The sequence below is a fragment of the Somniosus microcephalus genome, chromosome 11 (assembly GCF_052327205.1).
Source record: "Somniosus microcephalus isolate GS21.2 chromosome 11, FLI_Smic_1.0, whole genome shotgun sequence".
In the NCBI taxonomy this organism is placed as follows: domain Eukaryota; kingdom Metazoa; phylum Chordata; class Chondrichthyes; order Squaliformes; family Somniosidae; genus Somniosus; species Somniosus microcephalus.
This window is the reverse complement of record NC_140997.1, coordinates 42,723,218-42,744,278: the sequence shown is the minus strand read 5'-3', so window position 1 is coordinate 42,744,278 and position 21,061 is coordinate 42,723,218. Positions and strand designations below refer to the sequence as shown.

General features: G+C 42.7%; 1 protein-coding gene across 5 annotated transcripts in view; it reads right to left on the bottom strand.

The window, feature by feature from the left end:
- Window positions 1–21,061, bottom strand: part of parn (poly(A)-specific ribonuclease (deadenylation nuclease)) — a 134,515-nt gene that overhangs the window by 70,997 nt on the left and 42,457 nt on the right. For all 5 annotated transcript variants that reach the window (XM_086000553.1, XM_086000556.1, XM_086000552.1 and 2 more), the window contains exons 12-18: window positions 18,095–18,151; window positions 13,408–13,485; window positions 12,365–12,408; window positions 12,102–12,144; window positions 9,563–9,638; window positions 7,842–7,952; window positions 6,523–6,592 (exon numbers count right to left, since the gene is read on the bottom strand). In XM_086000553.1, coding sequence (XP_085856679.1) covers window positions 6,523–6,592; window positions 7,842–7,952; window positions 9,563–9,638; window positions 12,102–12,144; window positions 12,365–12,408; window positions 13,408–13,485; window positions 18,095–18,151 — 479 coding nt within the window. The remainder of the gene's footprint in view (window positions 1–6,522; window positions 6,593–7,841; window positions 7,953–9,562; window positions 9,639–12,101; window positions 12,145–12,364; window positions 12,409–13,407; window positions 13,486–18,094; window positions 18,152–21,061) is intronic.

The following is a 21,061-nucleotide window of genomic DNA, read 5'->3' as shown; positions in this document are numbered from 1 at the left end:
TTGAAAAACGGCTACTGGGGTGAGCTAGCGAAGAACCATTGATACGGCATCCCAAACAGGTCAGTGCCTTCAGCAGAGGATGCGAGAACAAGGAGAGAGACTGGAGTGGGAAGGAAGAGAGAATTCGCAAGAAACCACCTTCATGCACCTGGTTACAAAAAGCACAATTTTTAACATTAGATCAGAATCCTGCACGCACATCTTAATTAAAGCATTGTGCCAATGCTCGAGGCAACTCTCAGAGGGTGGTCTCTATCCTTATGAAAACACTGATGAGTCAGGAGTGAAAGGCTGATTTATAGGACGAGGGGGGGAATAAAGTACTCCTATCAGACACAAATAAAGGGCTGGCACAGATACAAGAAAACAAAAAGGTGAAGTGGGACAATATTTTCTCATTATGCAGATATCTTTTTATGTTCTGCATTGTTCTTTTGGAAGATCAGGACACATGCAAGAACAACAAGAGTAGAAATCCAGTACCAGGGGTTGCAAGTACCGTGCTAGGCCTGTAGGCCTAGAAATTCAGTATAGCCACGTTCGGGGTACTACAGTCGGGCGGCCGCTAAAGTTTGCGCCCAGCGCAAGTTTGCGTCACCTTCGCCGATATTCAGTCGCATCGCCCCAAGAGGTTGCTGCTGCGCTAAAACAGGCGATGCACGGCTATCATTAGGCGCTAAGCCGGCGGTCCGGGGAGATACCCCCGAGGGTGGGCGCAGTGCAGGTGCGGCAAGTTGCTGATTGACGGCAGACACTCTGGCGCCGGTCAGCTCTTAAAAGGGGGAGGGTGGACTTGTCTGGCTGCCATGCCCTGCGCACTGCAGCCCTGAAGCAAGGCCTGACCAATGCTGGTTCATCAGTTCTACGCCCTGGACCATGGTGAAGCCCGCTATTCTTCCAAATCCCATTGTACGCTCTTGCTGCTTGTCCAGGGTCATGGGGAAGGAGATGTACTGACGTCTCCTTCTGAAAAGGGCATTGTTCACCTGTCGGATGCAGCAATGTAACGCGAACTGGAAGATGTTGGCAATGTCCCCAGTAGCGGATTGGAAGGAGCCGGTGGCATAGAAGTTGAGAGCCACCGTCACTGCCACCGACAGAGACGTCCTGCTCCTCAGCTGTGGCTGCAGATCTCTGCGAAGCAGGTGGCAGATCTCAGTGACCACCTCCCTTCTGAATCGCAGCCTCCGAACACACTGCTCCTCAGACATGTTCAGATATGAGAACTGCTGGCGGTATACCCTGGGTGGGTAAGGCCTCCTGTGCCGACACCTGTTGGCCCTTCTCCGTCTGGCCATGACTGGCACTCTCTCACGGCGTCTCTGATCCCTTTGAATGCAATGCAGAAAGCCAACGTTTCCACCCATTGTAGCCCCCATTACAGTATATGTGGCGACTCAAGGCTATGGCACTGAAAGTGAAATCCAAGTGCAAAGCTCTGGCCTGAAGCCAGAAGTACCTGTGCGAGCGCTGAGTCAAAGCAGAAAGCTCTCTGCCTTTGTCTCTCACACAGAAGGATTGGCACAAAATGGCTGTCACTTATAATGCAGGAGGAGTCCCCTTTAAATAGCGCTCCCCGCACCCCGCAGCGACTGGGAACCGTTCCCCTCTACCAGTCGCTGGGGGCGCCAGGCGCAAAGAAGGGCGGCGCCACTGAAGTTCCGGTTTGGGGCGCACAAAGGGCGTTGCACGATGAAATGACGTCAGGATCTGCGCGCGCTCAGCTGAGCGCGCGCAAAGACTTTGCGCAGACGCTAAATCTCTAGTGAAGTTGGGGAGAGGCGCAGATCGCGCTGCGCCCGGCCGCTAGCCGCCCAACATCTCCTCCTCCTAAGGCGCTACCGGCTGGCGCAAGCAACTGAATTTCTAGGCCGTACAGTTTACACTGCTGTTCCATTCTTACATGAATTACTCCCTAAATCCTTCTCTTCCCTCCAACCCGTGTCTATTTCGACAGAGCCATTCCGTAGAAGCCAACTGTCAACAGAATTTTTATTTTATTTACACAATTGAAAAGCTCACCAGTAACTTGTAGTGTATTGAATAATGCAACAGCATGGGAGATCTATACACTGCATGTGGTAAAGTATCTTTACAATATTACTAAATATGGGAATTATGCAACTGGACACCTGGTCGATTTAGGTATTGCAGGGCATCTGCGTGACAACACATGTAGGAGTAGAAATTCATAGCAAAGAGGCAAAAGTTCACTTACTAATGTTTAACACTCTTACGATACTCCTGCGTGCTATTTCTATAGCAGCATTAATAAATGCTCGAGTAAGAACAGCATACCAGCATCTAGTACGAGCAGGCTAAACTTCATGTATGTACTGCACTGGAATTTACAGCCCTTTGATCCATTCACACACTATGTATCTGAATGTTTGGCATATCTGTTTCAACTTGGAGTTACAGGAAACTTTGGTTTATCCGGAGGTTAACTGTCCGGAATGCTCGAGCCACCGGCAAAAATCAGGAGCCGTTTCGTTAGGTTTTTTTTCTTTTCGTTGCTTTTTTTTCCCCACCAGTCAGGCTCTGCAAGGTCTCGCTGAAGCTGTTGCTAAGCTACAGAGACGCTTGCAAGGTATGGCCAACTGTTTAGAAGCTGTTGCTAAGCAACAGGGTTTGTTGCCAGATACGGAGCTCAAAATCTCCGTATGTTTTAACATTAGCGCTGGTTTGTCCGGCAGTTTTGATGGGACGGCAACAGCTCGGTCCCGTCGGTGCCGGATAGCACAAAGTTTCCTGTATTTTGGAATGTTTTTGTAAATCATGCAAATAGTGTATATATCAATATTGTAAATTATGCAAATACTTTGATCAAAATAAAGAAGTGGATATTAATTTGGACAGTTGCTGCTCAGCTTGGTATTACCAAATCCCTATTTGGTCACTTACTGTCATCACAGATCTCCAATAACAGCTGAATCGTGTGGACTACTGCTATTAGTTGTACCCATTAGTGTCTAGCTACATGGTTTGTTTATTTTAGAAACATGAAGAAGACTGCACAAGGGACAACATACTTTAAAGCTGAACAGATCACATACCCTGTAATTCAACATCAGCTGCTGTATATTCCTGAATTCAAGGATTCTAATTAGCGGAATAATCACCGCAATGACAGGTTTGGTCACAGATTACTTGAAAGGGTGAAAGAGCCTCAGTCACATCATCTGAAATACATGCCCAGTGTGACTTAGAATAAAAAAGGGGCTACATCCGTATTTCTTAAAATACACTGAACAGAGAACCAGCATTTGAAAAAGCTAAGTTTTTAATTAAGGTAGGTGAAACTGAAAATGGCTCAAGATCAGGATCGTCACTCCCCTCAGGCAGAGGCTACTGGGTGCAAAACATTAACTGTACAAGATTCATTGCACCCAATTAAAGATAGAAATAATGACAAAGGAAGTAAAATAGCTACTCACTTGCTCTGACTATTATATTAGACTACTTGATGTGTGCCACTAGAGTACATCATGTCCACAGCAACCTTTTAAAGTTGGCCTACATTAGCTGCATCTCTAAAATCAAATCTTCTCAATGGTGGCTTTGAACATGGCCAATCCTTTCAAAAAAATCTTTAAACCTTAAAAACAAGTTATACATTACTTGGGATACAATGTATGCATGCCATGAACTGCTAGCTAAAAGTACTTATCTGCACCATCACCAGGAAACACAAGCTGACCATTAGTGAATGAACACAAGGGAGCAAACGTCACACACATATATTTGAACGGTATTCTGAAGTAAGCAATCCAACTCATGTCATACAAAATATGACTCATCCGTAAATACAAGAAAACTTCGCTGCTTTAAAAAAAAAACTGCTCTCCTTGCTGTTCCTGGCCCTTCATTGCATCACTGTACTGTTCATCTGCCCGATTATCCTCCTCTTTTGCTCTCATCATGCACTCAGAGGAATTCCTCTAGTGAGGTAATGAAGTCTATTGTTTCAAATAACTTCAGCTCCACCCAGAGACAACAGACTGATGGCTATACTGCAAAACTAACAGCTGGCTGGATCACATGCATGGGGTTATCCATGAAGTATGTACACCAATTTTTGACCATCTTTTCTCAATCATGTTTTTAAAGAAACCCCTTTCCCGAAAAACATTTACACGTTTGACTCCATAAAACCTCCTAAATAACAACATTCACTGATGCCATTTAGACCAAGTACTGCAGCTCCACCAGTGCCAGCTTGATCTCCCTCCAGAAGAGCAACTTCAACTAGTTCAGCAGCGTGTTGGAGATCCAGTATTTTCCTGGATCTGTGTTACTGTCCACGGTTTGTGTTTCAAGGGGGGCAATAATATTTTACCCCTGCTGTGTTGTTGCTGCCAAGAATAAAGCACTTGAGAGATTGGAGCCTGACTTCAACTCCAATCCTTCTTCAATCTGCCAATTGGGGCTTAAACGTCACTGAAAGACCAACAGACTTCCTGCAAAATCAGCAAAGGAAACCCATCTTTCATTCCAGGTTCAGAAATATCACTAATACAAAAGCAAAATACTGCAGATGCTGGAAATCTGAAATAAACAGAAAGTTCTGGAAATACTCAGCAGGTCAGGCAGCACCTGTAGAGAGAAAGGTTTTGACGAAGGGTCATCGACCTGAAAAGGTTAACTTTGCTTCTCTCTCTCTCCACAGATGCTGCCTGACCTGCTGAGTATTTCCAGCATTTTCTGGTTTTATTTCAGAAGCTATCACTAATTGCAACACCCAGGATCAAAATCCACTGGGCAGCAGGCTGTTATTGCCACCCCAGCCCTCCAACATTTTCACCGCCTGGCACCATGTTGCCACAGGTGGACAACCCCAAGAATAGCCATTGAACGAAGAGAAGTGCAATTCTTTGGCAATCCCAGGGAAATCTCTCAGGAACCACCCTGTTATTCCAGTCATCACTCATGAATAATTAAGTGGTTCTTTTGCACTTCTCATTTAATCAGTTTTCAACCCCCCCCCGCCCGCACCCCCAATGTCCTCTGTGATGCATGTAAATACCATACCAAGCACTAACTCCACAGAAATTCCTTGCCCAACAATAAATTTTCCAATTAAATCAGTAACAAATGTAGTACTAGCATGTGATGTAGTACTAGTGTGTGATTTGAACTGAATTAAAAACGATGGTTTAAGCTAACAAAATCCCTTTTGCTCTTGTTGACTACAATCACCCACTCTCATTTGAGAAATGAAATATTTTTGTCATATACCTTCGATTTAAATTTACACTATAATGACAATTCGAGAGAGACAAGTTTGAATGCTACTGAAGAAAACACTCCACCTTCAATAACCAATACACGTGACTTGTTGGTAGTGTTACAAACCAGAGAGTCCCACCCTACTAAGTATCTGCTCATTTTAGGCTACAGATTCACCACACCAACTGATCTACAAACAGGTACTGAATTTAGAAGCTACTACTGCTTGTAGACGAGCACTAAAAGTGGCAAGTGGCTATGTAATGAAGGGGGGGGGGGAAAAAGGAGAGAGAAAGTGAGGGGGAAAAGCATAAAAGATCATATAAATCAAGCCATGGTTTCAGATTAACTCACAAGTGCAAGTGTCCTCCTTCAGGACATCTGGTTGAACTATATGTCTGCTGTATGTAATAAAATAGAACACATGTAGAGCAAGTTTCAAGGGACGCAATTCAACGGAGGTCAGATGGCAAATTATTCAATTAAATCCAAACATCAACTGCATGATTTTTGAATTGGCTGAACTAGGTAAAAGAACACAACTTCTCGCTCAGCTTTCAAAAATGTACACTTAAAATATTTGGACTGCTAACTAGAAAGTGCAATAGTCACCATTCAGGATATGCAGAATATTAAATGAACAGCATAATAGTATCGATCCAGACGTCATCTACAGTGCGTTGCAAATAAATTGAAATTTGTTGAACTTTATTTGTGCTGCAAACAACCTGCTATAGCCCTCAAGGGTTAAATCCGCAAAGCCCGCCCCAGACTGCAAATGGAAGAATTGACCTCTGCTGTTTCTCTCTATTACTAAAAGTTCTCAGTCCAAATTTGTAGAATTGTTGAGTGCAGTATCTCAAGTACTGGTGATCATGATCACAGAGGCCAATCGATCATCACAGACCCAAGAGAGAAGAATTCAGCAAAAATGCATGTGGCTTCTCTGCTCCTTAGCCCAAGCTTTGCACCCCCCCCCCCCACCGGTGACCCACCAATGCATTAGCAGCAGCTCCACGACAGCCGTGCATGATCAATTTTCTCCGGCTCCAAGCCCACCCAAAGTGAGCCTCTCCACTACTCCCAAGCGGCCTTCCAAATACACACCACCACCTGTTCCCACCATAGGCCCAACTGCGACCTTACAGGAGCCACACTGTAGGAGATCTATTAGTATCCTGAAAGAAAATAGCAATTATGTCCCGACTACCCCAGAGAAATTGTTATTTTGGCCACAGCTGCCATTAATTAAAAAAAAGCAGAAACATGCACAGTGACAATAAGAACACTTACTTGTTAATAAAAGGTTCAACCAGTTTAGATTTGGCAGGAACAAAAGCTTTAGGAGGGCTGAGGAATGAACCTAATTAAAGTGAAAAAAAATCTGTCTTAAAATACAACCGCCAAATTGTAACACTGTATTGTTCCACTTTAAACTCTTAAAAAGTACAAGTTAACAGGACTTGAATTGCCAATGTAAATAAACGGGCCACTCGGAGTCAGAGGCAGTTTTCATGACTAATAAACATGCATTTCCTCCCATGTAGTGACTGCTCCAGGGAAACCATTCAAAATAAAATTGACAATGATGAGTAAAGACGCTCTGTAATGAGTAAAGACGCTTGTAACGTGGAACATCTCTTCCCTAAATTCACTTTATTTATGTTCGCTGGGTGGGTTTGGTGGAATCAGCTCAACTAATAACTCAACTTTCCAAGTGTTCTAATCATCTTCTATAAAATGTTTGTATTTAAGTCCTATGCTATGAACTACGTCATAACTTGAGAGTTAACCTTTATGTACATTCTTTCTCCCCACACCATTATTTTTTACAACACTATAAATTTACCGTATAGACAAGTTTTATGCCATTTTTAGGAACTTAACAGGGTACGATAAGGATTAAATAAGAATATCAATTTAAAATAAAAATGTCTTTTGGATGAAGTCAATCACAATTTTACTATATTAATGTTTCAAATGGAATCCTAATGTAATATCACAATTAGTCAAGCAGATTAATTGCTGAACTGTGTAAAACTATTCTAGAGTGCTCAAATTGGTCAGTTAACCGCAGAAACTAGATTGCAAACACATGGAATTGTACAACTTTTAACACTCAGGACAATGGAATTTCACACCATGGTTTGTAATGGAGAGATATTACATATCTGATCGATGAGACATTTCAATGAAATATTTCATTCAGCAGTTCAATGAGATCTAATTATTATGTATATATAAAGTTAAGAACGATCGGCTAACCTTGATTGAATTTGTAAACCAACTGTGCCTTACACACACTGGCAAGTCACAGTACTTCTATGTTCACTAAATTTGGGAAATTCTCTGCCATTTAGGCTAGATATACATTATTAAAGAACTTTGGGGAAGGGAAATCTCCTCTTCCTTTTCCCTTGAAATGCAGGAATAGTTGATTTTTGAAAGTACCTCCACTTTATGGGCTAAGAATTAAAAAAATCCATCAGCAGGAGACAAATTCCAGGATCCAGCAATTCTGGAACTCAAATTTGCAATAATCTTGGTATTCAATAACCAGTCTTACTTTATCTCAATTGTAATCTCTTCCAACATTCATTCAAGATCCATACCTAGATGATTGGCCATGGAGATGAAACACAAGCCGGTTATATATGCATCATAACCTGCTTCATGTAGTTGTTCTGAGGCAGTGTTATAGCTCGGAAATCCCTCAACACTTTCTGCAAAGAGAGGCAAACTTCAGATCTCACAATAAATATCAGATAGACAATTATCACAAGGCAAAACAAATTCTAAGAGTTTGCACGTGAAATGTTAATTTATTTTGTCCTATTCAGATACTGATGAACATATATTTCTAGCATTTTCTGTTTTAGATCACAAGCCAATACTCTGACAAAATGGTCTATACAGGCTGAATTGGCCTTCAGTTTTTGAATATGAAAAATCAGAAACACAAAAATCTATCAAAATACAAAGTCTTAACTTGTTAGATCTTCAAGACAAATTGCATTTAGTTATGATATTGAAAGTTGGTATACATGATGTGAAAGCTGTACTGCTCAAACGATAACAGCCTAGTCTAGCCGACATAAATGTTTGAATAGTGAAGATAAACCAATCCCTTTATAACAGATCATGTTCACGCTGTAGTCAATATAGGTTAGGATGTGGAAATTGAAAATGTCAACATTAACATATGACAGAAGTGGTACCTACAACAATTAAATAAGGATCCCAAGGACATAATATGCTGAGCAAGGACACATGGACCCCATAACTCTTCAACTCATGCCTGTACATCAATGCAAGCTGCTGAAAGTGGAAGGTTTACCCTAAGTGCAGGGAACGAGACACTGCCAAATGATAGACACAAGTGAGGTGTATGGGTCCTGGTCACTCAGGAGATGATTTTGTATACAGCTTGCCCTCAAGTATTTGATTCACAAACTCCAGTTCCAATATAAAACACAAATATCCATTTTACTTTTGTCCCTGCGCAAAATGCAGGATAATCAATACTTCCATGACTATTATTGAAAGTTGCTACCACCTGTCTCCAAAAACTTTGTCCATCGGCTTGAAAATCCTGCTAGCTGGGATTAAAGTTAGAAATATGGAGATACAGTCCCAATCACTATTTGATGGAGGCTTTACAACTTCTCATGTGACTGGTTTAAAATTTTAGCTTCCTGGCCGATGACCCAAAAACATTACAAGAACACGAGTACCTTTTCCAACAGCTGATGTGCAGCCTCAGCTCTAACTACCAGTAATAAGGTCACACGCTACTTTTTCCTTCCCAGAACCAATATATTGCAATGCCAATGAGTCAACTGTCCCATAAGAAATAGAACTGAAATTTGCTGAGGTTTGTCTGCAAACCCTGCACAGGAAAGTGCTCATGTTGATCCCTGCTGGTTGCTGAACAAAAGAGAAATCCAACAGTTTGTACTCCCCACAGAGTGGTATTAAATCTTTTGTTGCAAGTTTCAAATATTTAGCAAATGGATTTCATAAAAGATGGAGTTGCCTGTATGAAGACATCCACATATGAGAAAAAATGCTTGGGGATTAAATTTCAAGACATCCATGAAAAGTGATAGTGGAAGGGTCCAGGTCCCTATTTCCCTCCCTCTCAAGATTTAATCACCATATTGTTCAATAGAGTTAAAATATATATATATTAATAAATAAAACTACACAGAGATAGGAAGTTATCAAGAGCTCTTTTAACAAAAATAAACTAAATTCCAATCTATTAAGATTGTATTGATCCATGATCAAACAAGCAATTTTATGAAGACCACACACCATGTGCTCCTCTTACCAACTTTGGGAGGTCTGAAAGGTGCATCTTTTAATCGTTTTTCCAGCTCTGCAAGAGGCGTGTTCATTATTAGTTCCTACAAGAAAAAAAATCTCAAATTTGGAAACAAAACTAATTACCATATACTTGGACCTCTCATTAATTATAAGCAGTACTTTGGTATTATGAAGTTCTGTGCATAGTCTTGTATAAAGAGCAAGTTCCTAATCTCCAAGGTGGCACTTCCCTTCAAGGAGGGGGAAATGGAGAACTTGAAAGACTTGGATCCACCCTCACTGCTTACACACCACCTACTGGCCAACTCGATCAGCAATATTGGTAGACGCAAGCAAGCAAAATCACCTGATTAAAGCTGATCAAGAAATGGTGGATGGGAGACCTCGAAAGAGGGCCGTAAATAGCTTTCAAGGAATAAAACTGGGAACCACCCCACCCCCCACCCAATTTGCTCAAAAGGTTTACCCAGCAAGTAGCTGAGCCATACAGAGAAGGAAGATATTAGGTTCAATCCTAGGCTCTGAGTTAACAGATCTTCAGAAAATCAGCAACAGGGATTCACCCACACTATACAAAAGCAAGATCAAGTTCAGCTATACTGCTCTTCATGCTCAAAATTGCTCCAAACCGCACCAACACTCAAGAATGATAGCCGGCTCAACAAGGTACCGGAGAGCAATCAACACTCCTGGAACCTAGATGGTGGCAGTTAACCAGTTCATAGGGAGAATTCTGCCTGACTAACATCCCACGCCCTCAAAACTTTGAGGAAACGACATCCTAAGTGACTGTAGAAAGCCCAACAATTTAGTGCGGTTAGACTGCCACAAAGGCTTTGATAAGAGTTCCAGATGAAATGCCGCTACTTAAGCAATGGGTATCCAAGGTGAAAGCGGAGAACGGATAATATACTGGCTAAAGGGTAGGCTGAGTGGAGTGCTCCGCGGATCAGTGTTGGAACTCCTAGGCCTAGAAATTCAGTGCCCTTAGCGCCGATTTTGCGGCGCTAGAGGGCCTAGCGCTGCAATTGGCGCCGGCGCCGAAATTGCCTGGGGCCCTTCCGCCGCGGTAGACCGGTAGCGCTGCGCCGGCACCAATGACGTCATCGGTGTGCGCAGCGTCCCGGTTGCCATGCCGACGGGCCCCAGCGCCGAAATTCAGTTGCGGCCGCCTCGCCCGTGGCAGCCGCAACTAAGACTCTGGCAACAGAGTCTTACATGACTTTGCGCCGGCGCATTAAAGGCACCGCGGCGGCCGGCCGCTTTCCCGCCGGCCGCCTGGCCGCAGCTCCCTCCCTGGACTTCCCCCCCCCCGGAACAGCAGCAAGCCTGGCACTTGCCCGAGGTGCCGGGCTCATTTTTAAAAAGATTTTCGCGGGCCGCGGCCGGGTGCAGGCAGCTCCTCCTTAAGGGAAGGAGGCCTGCACTTCCCGAACCTGCCGCACCGCAGCGGGCGCCGCAGCGCCGGAATAGCGCCGATATTCAGCGCGTAGCGCCAGTTTTCAGGCGCAAACAGCTCTCAGCAGCGCCGGCAGCCGTTTGGGCGCAGAATTGGTGAATTTTGGGCCCGACCAGCGCGACTTAGCTCCGGCACTAACTTCCGGCGCTAAAGCCCTGGCTGCGCCAAAACTCAATTTCTAGGCCCTAATGTTTCTAATTTAGATCCACAAAATTGTATTCAGAAGCTCACTGCAAACTGGTCAAATTCTCAAATGGTACCAAATTGCTCCTCCCCCAGGTGGGATATCTATACTGCTTACGTCAGTATGTGTCAGACAAGATTAGAAGAAATAAAAGGTAATTTTTCTTGATGTCAAAACTCCATCTAGTGACTAAACTGAGAAACAAAGTAGTAAATAAAAATTTGAGTTCACTACAAGCACTCAAAACAAAGGTGAGAGCGTGGGTATTTAATTGTATCACATTGTGTGCAGGAACTTCATAGAAGCATAGAATACTGAAGTGCCACTTTTAATACATTGTTCTCAGAAAGAAAGCCTCATTTTTTGGTAAAATTGCAAAATGTTCATTAGAACTAAATCACGCTTGATATAAAATTGTTGATTAAAGAAACAATTCATATGGTTTTACTTGACTTCGCAAACTAATTTCATGCCAAAAGATCAAAATAAACATTTTCCCAAACTAAACTGTCTGCTTTTATTCTTTGATGATTAAGTATTCGCCTATTCTTTTTTAAAAAAGTGTTTTTTTTTTAAAAAACTTGCAGCACAACTTAGTCAATCTCTGCCGACAGTCACAACTAGAGAGATCAGTTAGAGCGAGATGTAGTGGTGAGTTTATTGCATCGATATACTCATGTCTCGCTCTCTTCCTCATGATCCTGGAAATGTGGTCTAACTGCATGTCTGACCTGGCACCTTTCCATGATGGTGCAGTCACAAGAGTAATTTAGCAACATAAACCACGTGGCTTTAAGTTAGTGGTAGGATGACTAATGCCAGCAAATATGGTCTCAGCAGGACAGCACCTTCACAGTTTAAAGAATGGTAAGTATGCTCAATAAAACACAACCAATTTACCTTAAAAGGATGTGTGCTTGCCATAAGTTTTGTATCTAGAAGCCTTCATGCAAAAAGAAAAGGCATATAATTACATCAGAATGTGAGGAATCAAGGTAGGAATCTCCTTACAGTGAACAGTTACAATGATTATTTTATTCTCAGTATACCAATTAATTTTCCAAATATGGATATTCCCTCTCTTCTCCCCCTGCCACGGTTCCCTGTACATTACCTATAATATTAAATTGTGAATGAAATGCAAGTACCAAAATACAACTTACCTAGGAAAAACACTTGTTGTTACTTCTTTAAATTCATTTAGCTCCTATTAAAAAAAAAGTTAGACATAAAAGTCGAGAAAAGCAAACAGCAGACTACCTAGTCCCTTAAAGTTTCATTTATAGATACTCCCAGAAGTTTTCCAGCTGTTGAAATCTTTATGTTCCAGCACATTTATGTGCTGGATTAGCCTTACTCTCCCGCACAGCTAAGCTTTTGCTCTCTGCCTCTTTGCTGTGAGGAGGTGCTACAATTCAGAGGACAAACCCTTCCTCACTGTGGCAGTGGAGGAAGCAGGGGTTGAGAAATTGGGACAAGAGTCATCACCACTGTGCTCTCATGCAACACTTCCCCCCACCCTTCAGCAGCAGGCTCAAGGGGGGATTGATAGACTTTATCACATTACAAGAGTGGCTCCACTTCAAAAAGTACTTCATTGGCTGTAAAGCGCTTGGAGATGTCCGGTGGTTGTGAAAGGCGCTACAGGAAACTTTCGATTAACCGGCCACTTAATAACCGGAAATGTCAGTTAACCGGCAAAATTCAGGAGTCGGTTCAGGTAACTTTTTTTACTTTTAGTTACTTTTTTTTTAAAAACTCATTCTGGCTGTGCAAGCGTCTAACTGAAGCTGTTGCTAAGCTACAGGGTTTGTTGCTAGATACGGAGCTCAGAAGCTCCGTATGTTTTAACTATAGCGTTCGGTTATACGGAATTGTTGATGAACCGGCGACACGTCGGTCCCGTCCGTGCCGGATACCAGAAAGTTTCCTGTATATAAATGCAAGTCTTGCTTTCTTTCTTTCCTGGAAAGAGCACGCAGCCTGTGCCCAGATACCCAAGAAAAAGGATCTGAACCTTCTAACCTCTTTCTGCTCTCTCTTCTATAACTTTCCACAAAACAATTCATAGCAGTAAGCATACTAAATATGAATATTTTTGTGACAACCACCTTCAGAGCGTCACAAAATATTATTCAAGCTTCGCAAACACTTCTAACCGAGCCCTACAGTGAACCATTATAAAACCAAGTGGGTAAATACATACATCTGGTAATGGGCAGAAGAACTGATGAATTGTATGCATGACATCAAGCAGCATGTTATGTCCCACAACCAGTTTACCCTGAAAAAAAAATATTACTACTTTTAGAAAGAAAAACAATTTATGGCCTGTTGTACTCAAATTGCACTGCACACGATTACAATACAGTCCCTTCAACAACATCTTTTATCTGCCAGGCCTCCCCATATCATGTCAAGTTTCTGCTGGGGGGTGGCGGAAATGTAGTTTTTGATTTTTCTAAAGATAATGTTACCTTGTAGTTTAAAGGGGAACTTTGGCAATATGCACTAAAAATACTGTGCACTGCCCAATGTCATTCCTCAGAGTTTGTGTCTCCCTCAGTTTTAATAAAAATGCAGTATGCAGACACAGTGGACATGTAGATTTCAACTCCGCCAATGTTCTGCAGTAGATGAGCCTCTCCTACATTTGGCAGTGTGTTCACTCTCAAGTTAATAAACTCAAAACTTCATGGGGTTGGGGAGAAATTCTGCAAATAGAACTGGAGGACATCTGTTGACTAACCCGAAAATTACCAATGAGTTGCACTGGGGGGAAAAAAATCCCAATAATAGATCTTTTAAGTATGTTTTCAAGATAGCGAAATATCAGGGTTTTTTTTTTTCTGTGCCAGAGATGGTGAGTGCTGGTACATACTGGTCGCCCTTTGGTGCATGAGGTTAGACAGGAAGTATTGGCAGGGTATTCACCTGCTGAGGTCATCACAACCAAGACCAAATTTGACACCGGACATGCATGCACACATGTACAGTGTCAATGAATAGCAATCAGAAGGAATCCTAGGCAAATAACTCTGAAGCCAATTGGAGTGCCTCCAATGCCACCCCAGCTCAAATCTGTGCTGACCTCTTCGCTGATAAGGGATTGAACCTGGACCATTCCTAGTCTGTATGACTCCATACTACATACAATCACACTTCGCACCACAGAAGTGCCAGGCAATGACTATCTCCAACAAGCGAGTGTCTAACCACCGCCCCTTGACATTCAATGGCATTACCATCGCCGAATCCCCCACCATCAACATCCTGGGGGTCACCATTGACCAGAAACTTAACTGGACCAGCCACATAAATACTGTAGCAACAAGAGCAGGTCAGAGGCTAGGTATTCTGCAGTGAGTGTCTCACCTCCTGACTCCCCAAAGCCTTTCTACCATCTACAAAGCACAAGTAAGGAGTGTGATGGAATACTCTCCACTTGCCTGGATGAGTGCAGCTCCAACAACACTGAAGAAGCTCGACACCATCCAGGACAAAGCAGCCCGCTTGATTGGCACCCCATCCACCACCTTAAACATTCACTCCCTCCACCACCAGCGTACCGTGGCTGCAGTGTGTACCATCTACAAGATGCACTGCAGCAACTCGCCAAGGCTTCTTCGACAGCACCTCCCAAACCCACGACCTCTTCCACCGAGAAGGACAAGGGCAGCAGGCGCATGGGAATACCACCACCTCCAAGTTCCCCTCCAAGTCACACACCATCCTGACTTAGAAGTATATCGCCGATCCTTCATCGTCGCTGGGTCAAACTCCTGGAACTCCCTCCCTAACAGCACTGTGAGAGTACCTTCACCACACGGACTGCAGCGGTTCAAGAAGGCGGCTCACCACCACCTCCTCAAGGGCAATTAGGGATGGGCAATAAATGTTGGCCTTGCCAGCGATGCCCACATCCCATAAATGAATTTTTTAAAAACTTGGGAGTACTGTGCACTGTTCTGGTCTCCATGTTATAGAAAGGATAGAGGCATTGGAGAAAGTGCAAAAAAGATTCAGAAGAATACCAGAACCAAGAGGTTATAACAATTAGGAAAGACCAAACAGGCTGGGGCTCTTTGCTACAGGATGACCTGATAGAGGTCGTTAAGATAATGAAAGGGTTTGCTATGGTAGATGTGAAGAAAATGTTTCCACTTATGGGGGAGACCAAAACTAGAGGCCATAAATATAAATAATACTAATAAAGCCAATAGGGAATTCAGAAAGAAGATCTTTACCCAAAGAGTGGTTAGAATGTGGAACTTGCTACCACAGAGTAGTTGAAGCAAATAGCATAGATGCTTTTAAGGGGAAGCTAGATAAGCACACGAGAAAGGAATAGAAGGTTATGCGGATAGGGTTAGATGAAGAGGGGTGGGAGGAGGGTCCTGTGGAGCATAAACGCTGGCATAGACCAAATGGCCTGTAGACTCGTGCAAACAGTGCTGCTGCTGCGTGGTGGGTGGGTGGGTCACTAGGACAGATAGATAGATAGGATAGATAAATAAAATAAAAATCAGACCAACAGACTAAAGGATACCAGTTGAAAATGGTTGAGAATGCTCTGATTCACTTGTTTTTCAGCTTGGCTCAATTGTCTAGATGTCACACAGAAAACGTCATGGCAGAAGACGATTCTTTGTGAGGGGAAAGACTTCTAATACATCATTTTGATGATGTGTTTTCACTTGCATCATATGGACCCAGTACTTGCAAATCAGCAAAGCAATACAAAAAAAAGACACAAGCTCAAAGATCAACATCAATAAACTCGTGCTCTGAGCAATATACAACCAACTTGCACTCTTACAAAGTGGCAAAGGAGTAACGAAACAAGATGTCCTTTAGAGTAGCTTGTGTTCCTCATATTTTGGACCAGAGAGGGCACCATACTTTAGGAAGGATGTCATGGCCTTGGAGAGGGTACAGGGGAGGTTTATCAGGATAATATGAGAGACTTCAGTTCTGTTGAGGGATTGGAGAAGCTGGGGTTGTATCCCTTAGAGCAGAGGTTAAGGGGAAGACCTAATAGAGGTGTTCAAAATTATGAGAGAGCAAATAAGGAGAAACGGTTTCCTCTGGCAAGTGGTTCGGTAACCAGAGGGCATAGGTTTAAAATAATTGACAAAAGCACTAGAGAGGAAATGAGAAGAAATTATTTCATGCAGAGGGTTAAGAAGATCTGGAACACACTACCTGAAAATGGTGGTAGAATCAGATTCCACAATAACTTTCAAAAGGAATCTGAACATGTATTTTGAAGGGAACTAATTGGCAGGGTTAGAGGGAGAAAGCTGAGGTGTGGGACTGAATTGGACAGCACGACGGGCCGAATAGCCTCCTGTGCTGTAAGATTCTATGAGAGTCTTTTGGGCCAAAGGCTCTCAGCCACAATCAAGGGACAGGAGCAGAGGGTGGGGAAAAGATGGTAGGGAAGCAGGGGAGCAGATCTGGGGCACTCAAGGTAGGGGAGGAGGGGGAAAGATTCTGGGGGAGAACAGAAGCCAGGCAGAGTGGATAAGATGCCCAAGGTGGAGGATTACTATCATGATGAGGCAGGGGAAGAATTGGGAAAGCTGGCTGAAAACAGGTTTAAAATTTGTAACAATCCGATTGAAAAGGGTTTTACCAACTGCAGGATCTGATCAGCAATATTAGAGGCTCACTATAAATTATACAGAGACAAAACTATACACCACACAGTGTGCAGATAGTAGTTGATATTATACAACAGCTGGCAGCTCGAGAGACCAACACACAACTACCATTGTGGGAGATTTCACTGCCAGCAGTTGGACAGGATTTGGGATGAGGCCATTGATGTTAAACTAAGCCCAAACTAAGCCCAATGCTGCAGTACAGCTAATCACAGTCCACCTCCTACACCAACTTCTGCTGGAACAGGGCACGTGTTAAGAGTACTTTGAATCAGAAATATGCCCTTTGCGGTGGTGTCTAACAGAGGCTAGGTTTCTATGTTAAAACACAAATGCTCTACAGGTTAGTGTGCCTCTTATTTTTCTCAACATAAAGATTATACAGAAAAGGCAAAATCTCAGTTATCGTCCAATATGCTGGTATTTATTAGACCAGTGAAACCAATCGTCCAATATGCTGGTATTTATTAGACCAGTGAAACCAATCGTCCAATATGCTGGTATTTATTAGACCAGTGAAACCAATCGTCCAATATGCTGGTATTTATTAGACCAGTGAAACCCAGAACATGAATGTGCGAGTTGTATGCCATGCAGCATTTCTTTCAGAGGGACTTGTAGTCAACAAGGTGCTGCTTTACCATCTGTTCCATAAATGTCTGTGCTCAAACTATGCTTCCAACTTGGCAGGAAATGCTGCAATGCCACATACACGCATATATTTAAAACCACAAACTCCCAAATGCCAGTAATCCTACAATATTTTCCATTTGCTGTGGCACTATCATCTTTACAAATAGCAAGATAGTTCAGGAGAAAGATCGCCTTTATTTGAACATATACATAGCATGTCTTTTTGATTTTTCTCAAAACTGGAGACCTTGGTAGAGATATTTCCATAATGCACAGGGACGGAAAACCATGGCTTTATTTGGAAAAAAAGTCAGTTATCATCGGAGAAGAATACTAAAAGTACTGCTCACAGGATCGTACACTCAGAACTTACGGCACTGGACTTGGAAGATCAGTATTTGCGTCTTTTGAGGCACAGAAGATGAGAATGGAACGATGGCTACAGTGTCCCTGGATCACAGGCCAGCCAAAAGGGAAATTGTTGCAATTAAAAAAAAATTAAACTTAGCATCTTGCATGGAGGGGGTTCCAAATGGGATTGTAAAAATACCCTGGAAATCACCTTTCATTTGTATTTTTAAAAAAACGACTCACCGATTTTGAAATGGCGTATATTACTTTGGAAAACCCCACAGCATCATTCATTTCTTCCTGCAAATAAGACAGTTGGTATTGTAAAGGCGAGGCCTAGTTTTCAAAATATCTGTACCATTATAGTATACATATCCATTTAATTTCAGCCCTAAATCATTCTTAATTGGTTTCTCTGAAGAGCTCTCCCCTCAGTTATGCCAAGTGCTATTTTCAAATTTTTTTTTTAAACTGCAAATCAGACATGGTAAAATAGATTAAGACTAAATAGTAACTGAAATACTGAGAAATAAATATAAAGACTTAAGACACATGAATCAGTTAACTCCATTAAAATGTAAAATATACTTATCACACTATGGAAAAACTCAGTACAGATGGACACATTATATGAACAGAAACATACACACTGTAGAAGGTCAACAATTGATTTGAATTTTAATGTCTTTTGCTCACTGAGTTTTCTCCCCTCAAGACTTCGACTCCTTGTTGGGACATGGTTCCACTGGCACTGGTCGCCTTCCAGTACTGTACCCCAAGTAGTCATTAATCCTGCGCGAGTCTCGGCAGCGAGTGCTGGAAGGCTACTGGATCTCGGGGTCATTCCAGCGGAGCCCGATTTTGTACACTTTCAGCAAGAGTTGGTGAATAGCAATCAAGAATGGGAAACTGGGATCCTTTTCCTCTTCCTAATCCAGGAGCACAGATGTAGCATTCATTTTGTCATCACATCGGAGATTAGCTAACTCAGCACAGACCAGGGACTGAATCTAGAACCTTCTGGGAGTAACGCTGTTGAGCCCTTGGAGTGCCTTGTCATTATTGTAGGTTTAGGCAAGGTATGGTGAAAATTACTCACTTACGACACTCTTTGTGACAGTCATTCTTTGAGGGGGGGGGCAGTAGACAAAGGTGTAACTGACCCTTTGAGATCTTAGTAGAACTTACTGGCATGGATTGAAAATTGGTTAACAGAGAGTAGGAATAAATGGGTCTTTTTCGGGGTGGCAGGTGGTGACTAGTGGGGTACCGCAGGGATCAGTGCTTGGGCCCCAGCTATTCACAATATATATCAATGATTTGGATGAGGGAACCAAATGTAATATTTCCAAGTTTGCTGACGACACAAAACTAGGTGGGGTTGTGAGGAGGATGCAAAGAGGCTTCAAACCGATGTAGACAAGTTGAGTGAGTGGGCAAATACATGGCAGATGCAGTGTAACGTAGATAAATGTGAAGTTATCCACTTCGGTAGAAAAAACAGAAAGGTAGAGTATTATTTAAATGGTGATAGATTGGGAAATGCTGATGTACAAAAGGGACCTGGGTGTCCTTGTACACCAGTCACTGAAAGCAAACATGCAGGTGCAGCAAGCAGTTAGGAAGGCAAATGGTATGTTGGCCTTCATTGCAAGAGGATTTGAGTACAGGAGCAAGGATATTTTACTACAGTTATACAGGGCCTTGATGAGACCACACCTGGAGTACTGTGTGCAGTTTTGGTTTCCTTACCTAAGAGGGAGTGCAGCAAAGGTTCACCAGACTGATTCCTGGGATGGCAAGACTGTCGTATGAGGAGAGATTGGGTTGACTAGGCCTGTATTCACTGGAGTTTAGAAGAATGAGGGGGGGGATCTCATTGAAACATATAAAATTCTGACAGGGCTAGGCAGACTGGATGCAGGGAGGATATTTTCCCCTGGCTGGGGGGTCTAGAACGAGGGGTCAGTCTCAGGATACGGGGTAGGACATTTAGGGCTGAGATGAGGAGAAATTTCTTCACTCAGAGGGTGGTGAACCTATGGAATTCTCTACCACAGAAGGCTGTGGAGGCCAAGTCACTGAATATATTTAAGAAGGAGATAGATAGATTTTTAGACACAAAAGGCATCAAGGGGTATGGGGAGAGAACGGGAATATGGTATTGAGATAGAGGATCAGCCATGATCATATTGAATGGCGGAGCAGGCTCGAAGGGCCGAATGGCCTACTACTGCTCCTATTTTTCTATGTTCTATGTCTAACCACCCAACTTTCCCTTTGCACACTCTGTATAGATACCTGAAAGCAGCTATGTGACCGCTGGGATTAAGTAAACTACATAGACAGTTTATACCTTCATTTCATTCTGGCGATGAAGGAAGAGATAGATAACAAACTAGTTTAATAGTTAAAAGCAACAAAAAAAAATGTACCCACTTATATAAGCAGGTAAACATTAATAATAATTTAAAAAATAGGGAGGTGGAAAGCTCAGGAGGGCAGCAAAGAGCAGTACAATCAAAAAGAACGCATCTGATCCTGAATGGAGATGGCCTGATAGGAACAGGAGTGGGCCATTCAGCCACTCGAGCCTGTTCTACTAGTTATAGCTGATCTGTACCCCAACTCAACTTACCTGCTTTTTCCATATCCCTCAATACCCTTACCCAAGTAAAATCTATCAATCTCAGTTGTGAAGATTTCAATTAACCTAGCATCCACAGCCTTTCAGGAAGTTCCAGATTTCCACTACCCTTTTCGTGAAAAAGTGCTTCCTGATTTCACTCCTGATCTCATTAGGTTTTAGCCACCTAATCCGTGAAATGGAAAAGGATCCTCTGACACCCTTCGATCACTTACTGTGTCAAACAAAAAGAATGGGGTCCTCAACTTAGTTTTTTCCCCCTAAAAACGATGATACCCAAGGACAACCTTTACCTTTAGCCAACTTTGATGTTAGCCACCACTTAAACCCCAGTGATATTCTGCCTGCTTTTACATTACACCACTGCCTGCAAGTGGAAGCAGAAATCATGTGATTCAGAGAACGCTTCATATGCAGCAGTTCTTTGAAATCACACATTAAAAGGAATAATTAACTGAGCAGTGATTCAAAAGAAGAATTTGGTCTTACAGGCCAACAAAAAACATTCAATAGCAGCTTCTGGTTTCTACAGTATCCGCTATAACATTAAAGCAATTGTGCAC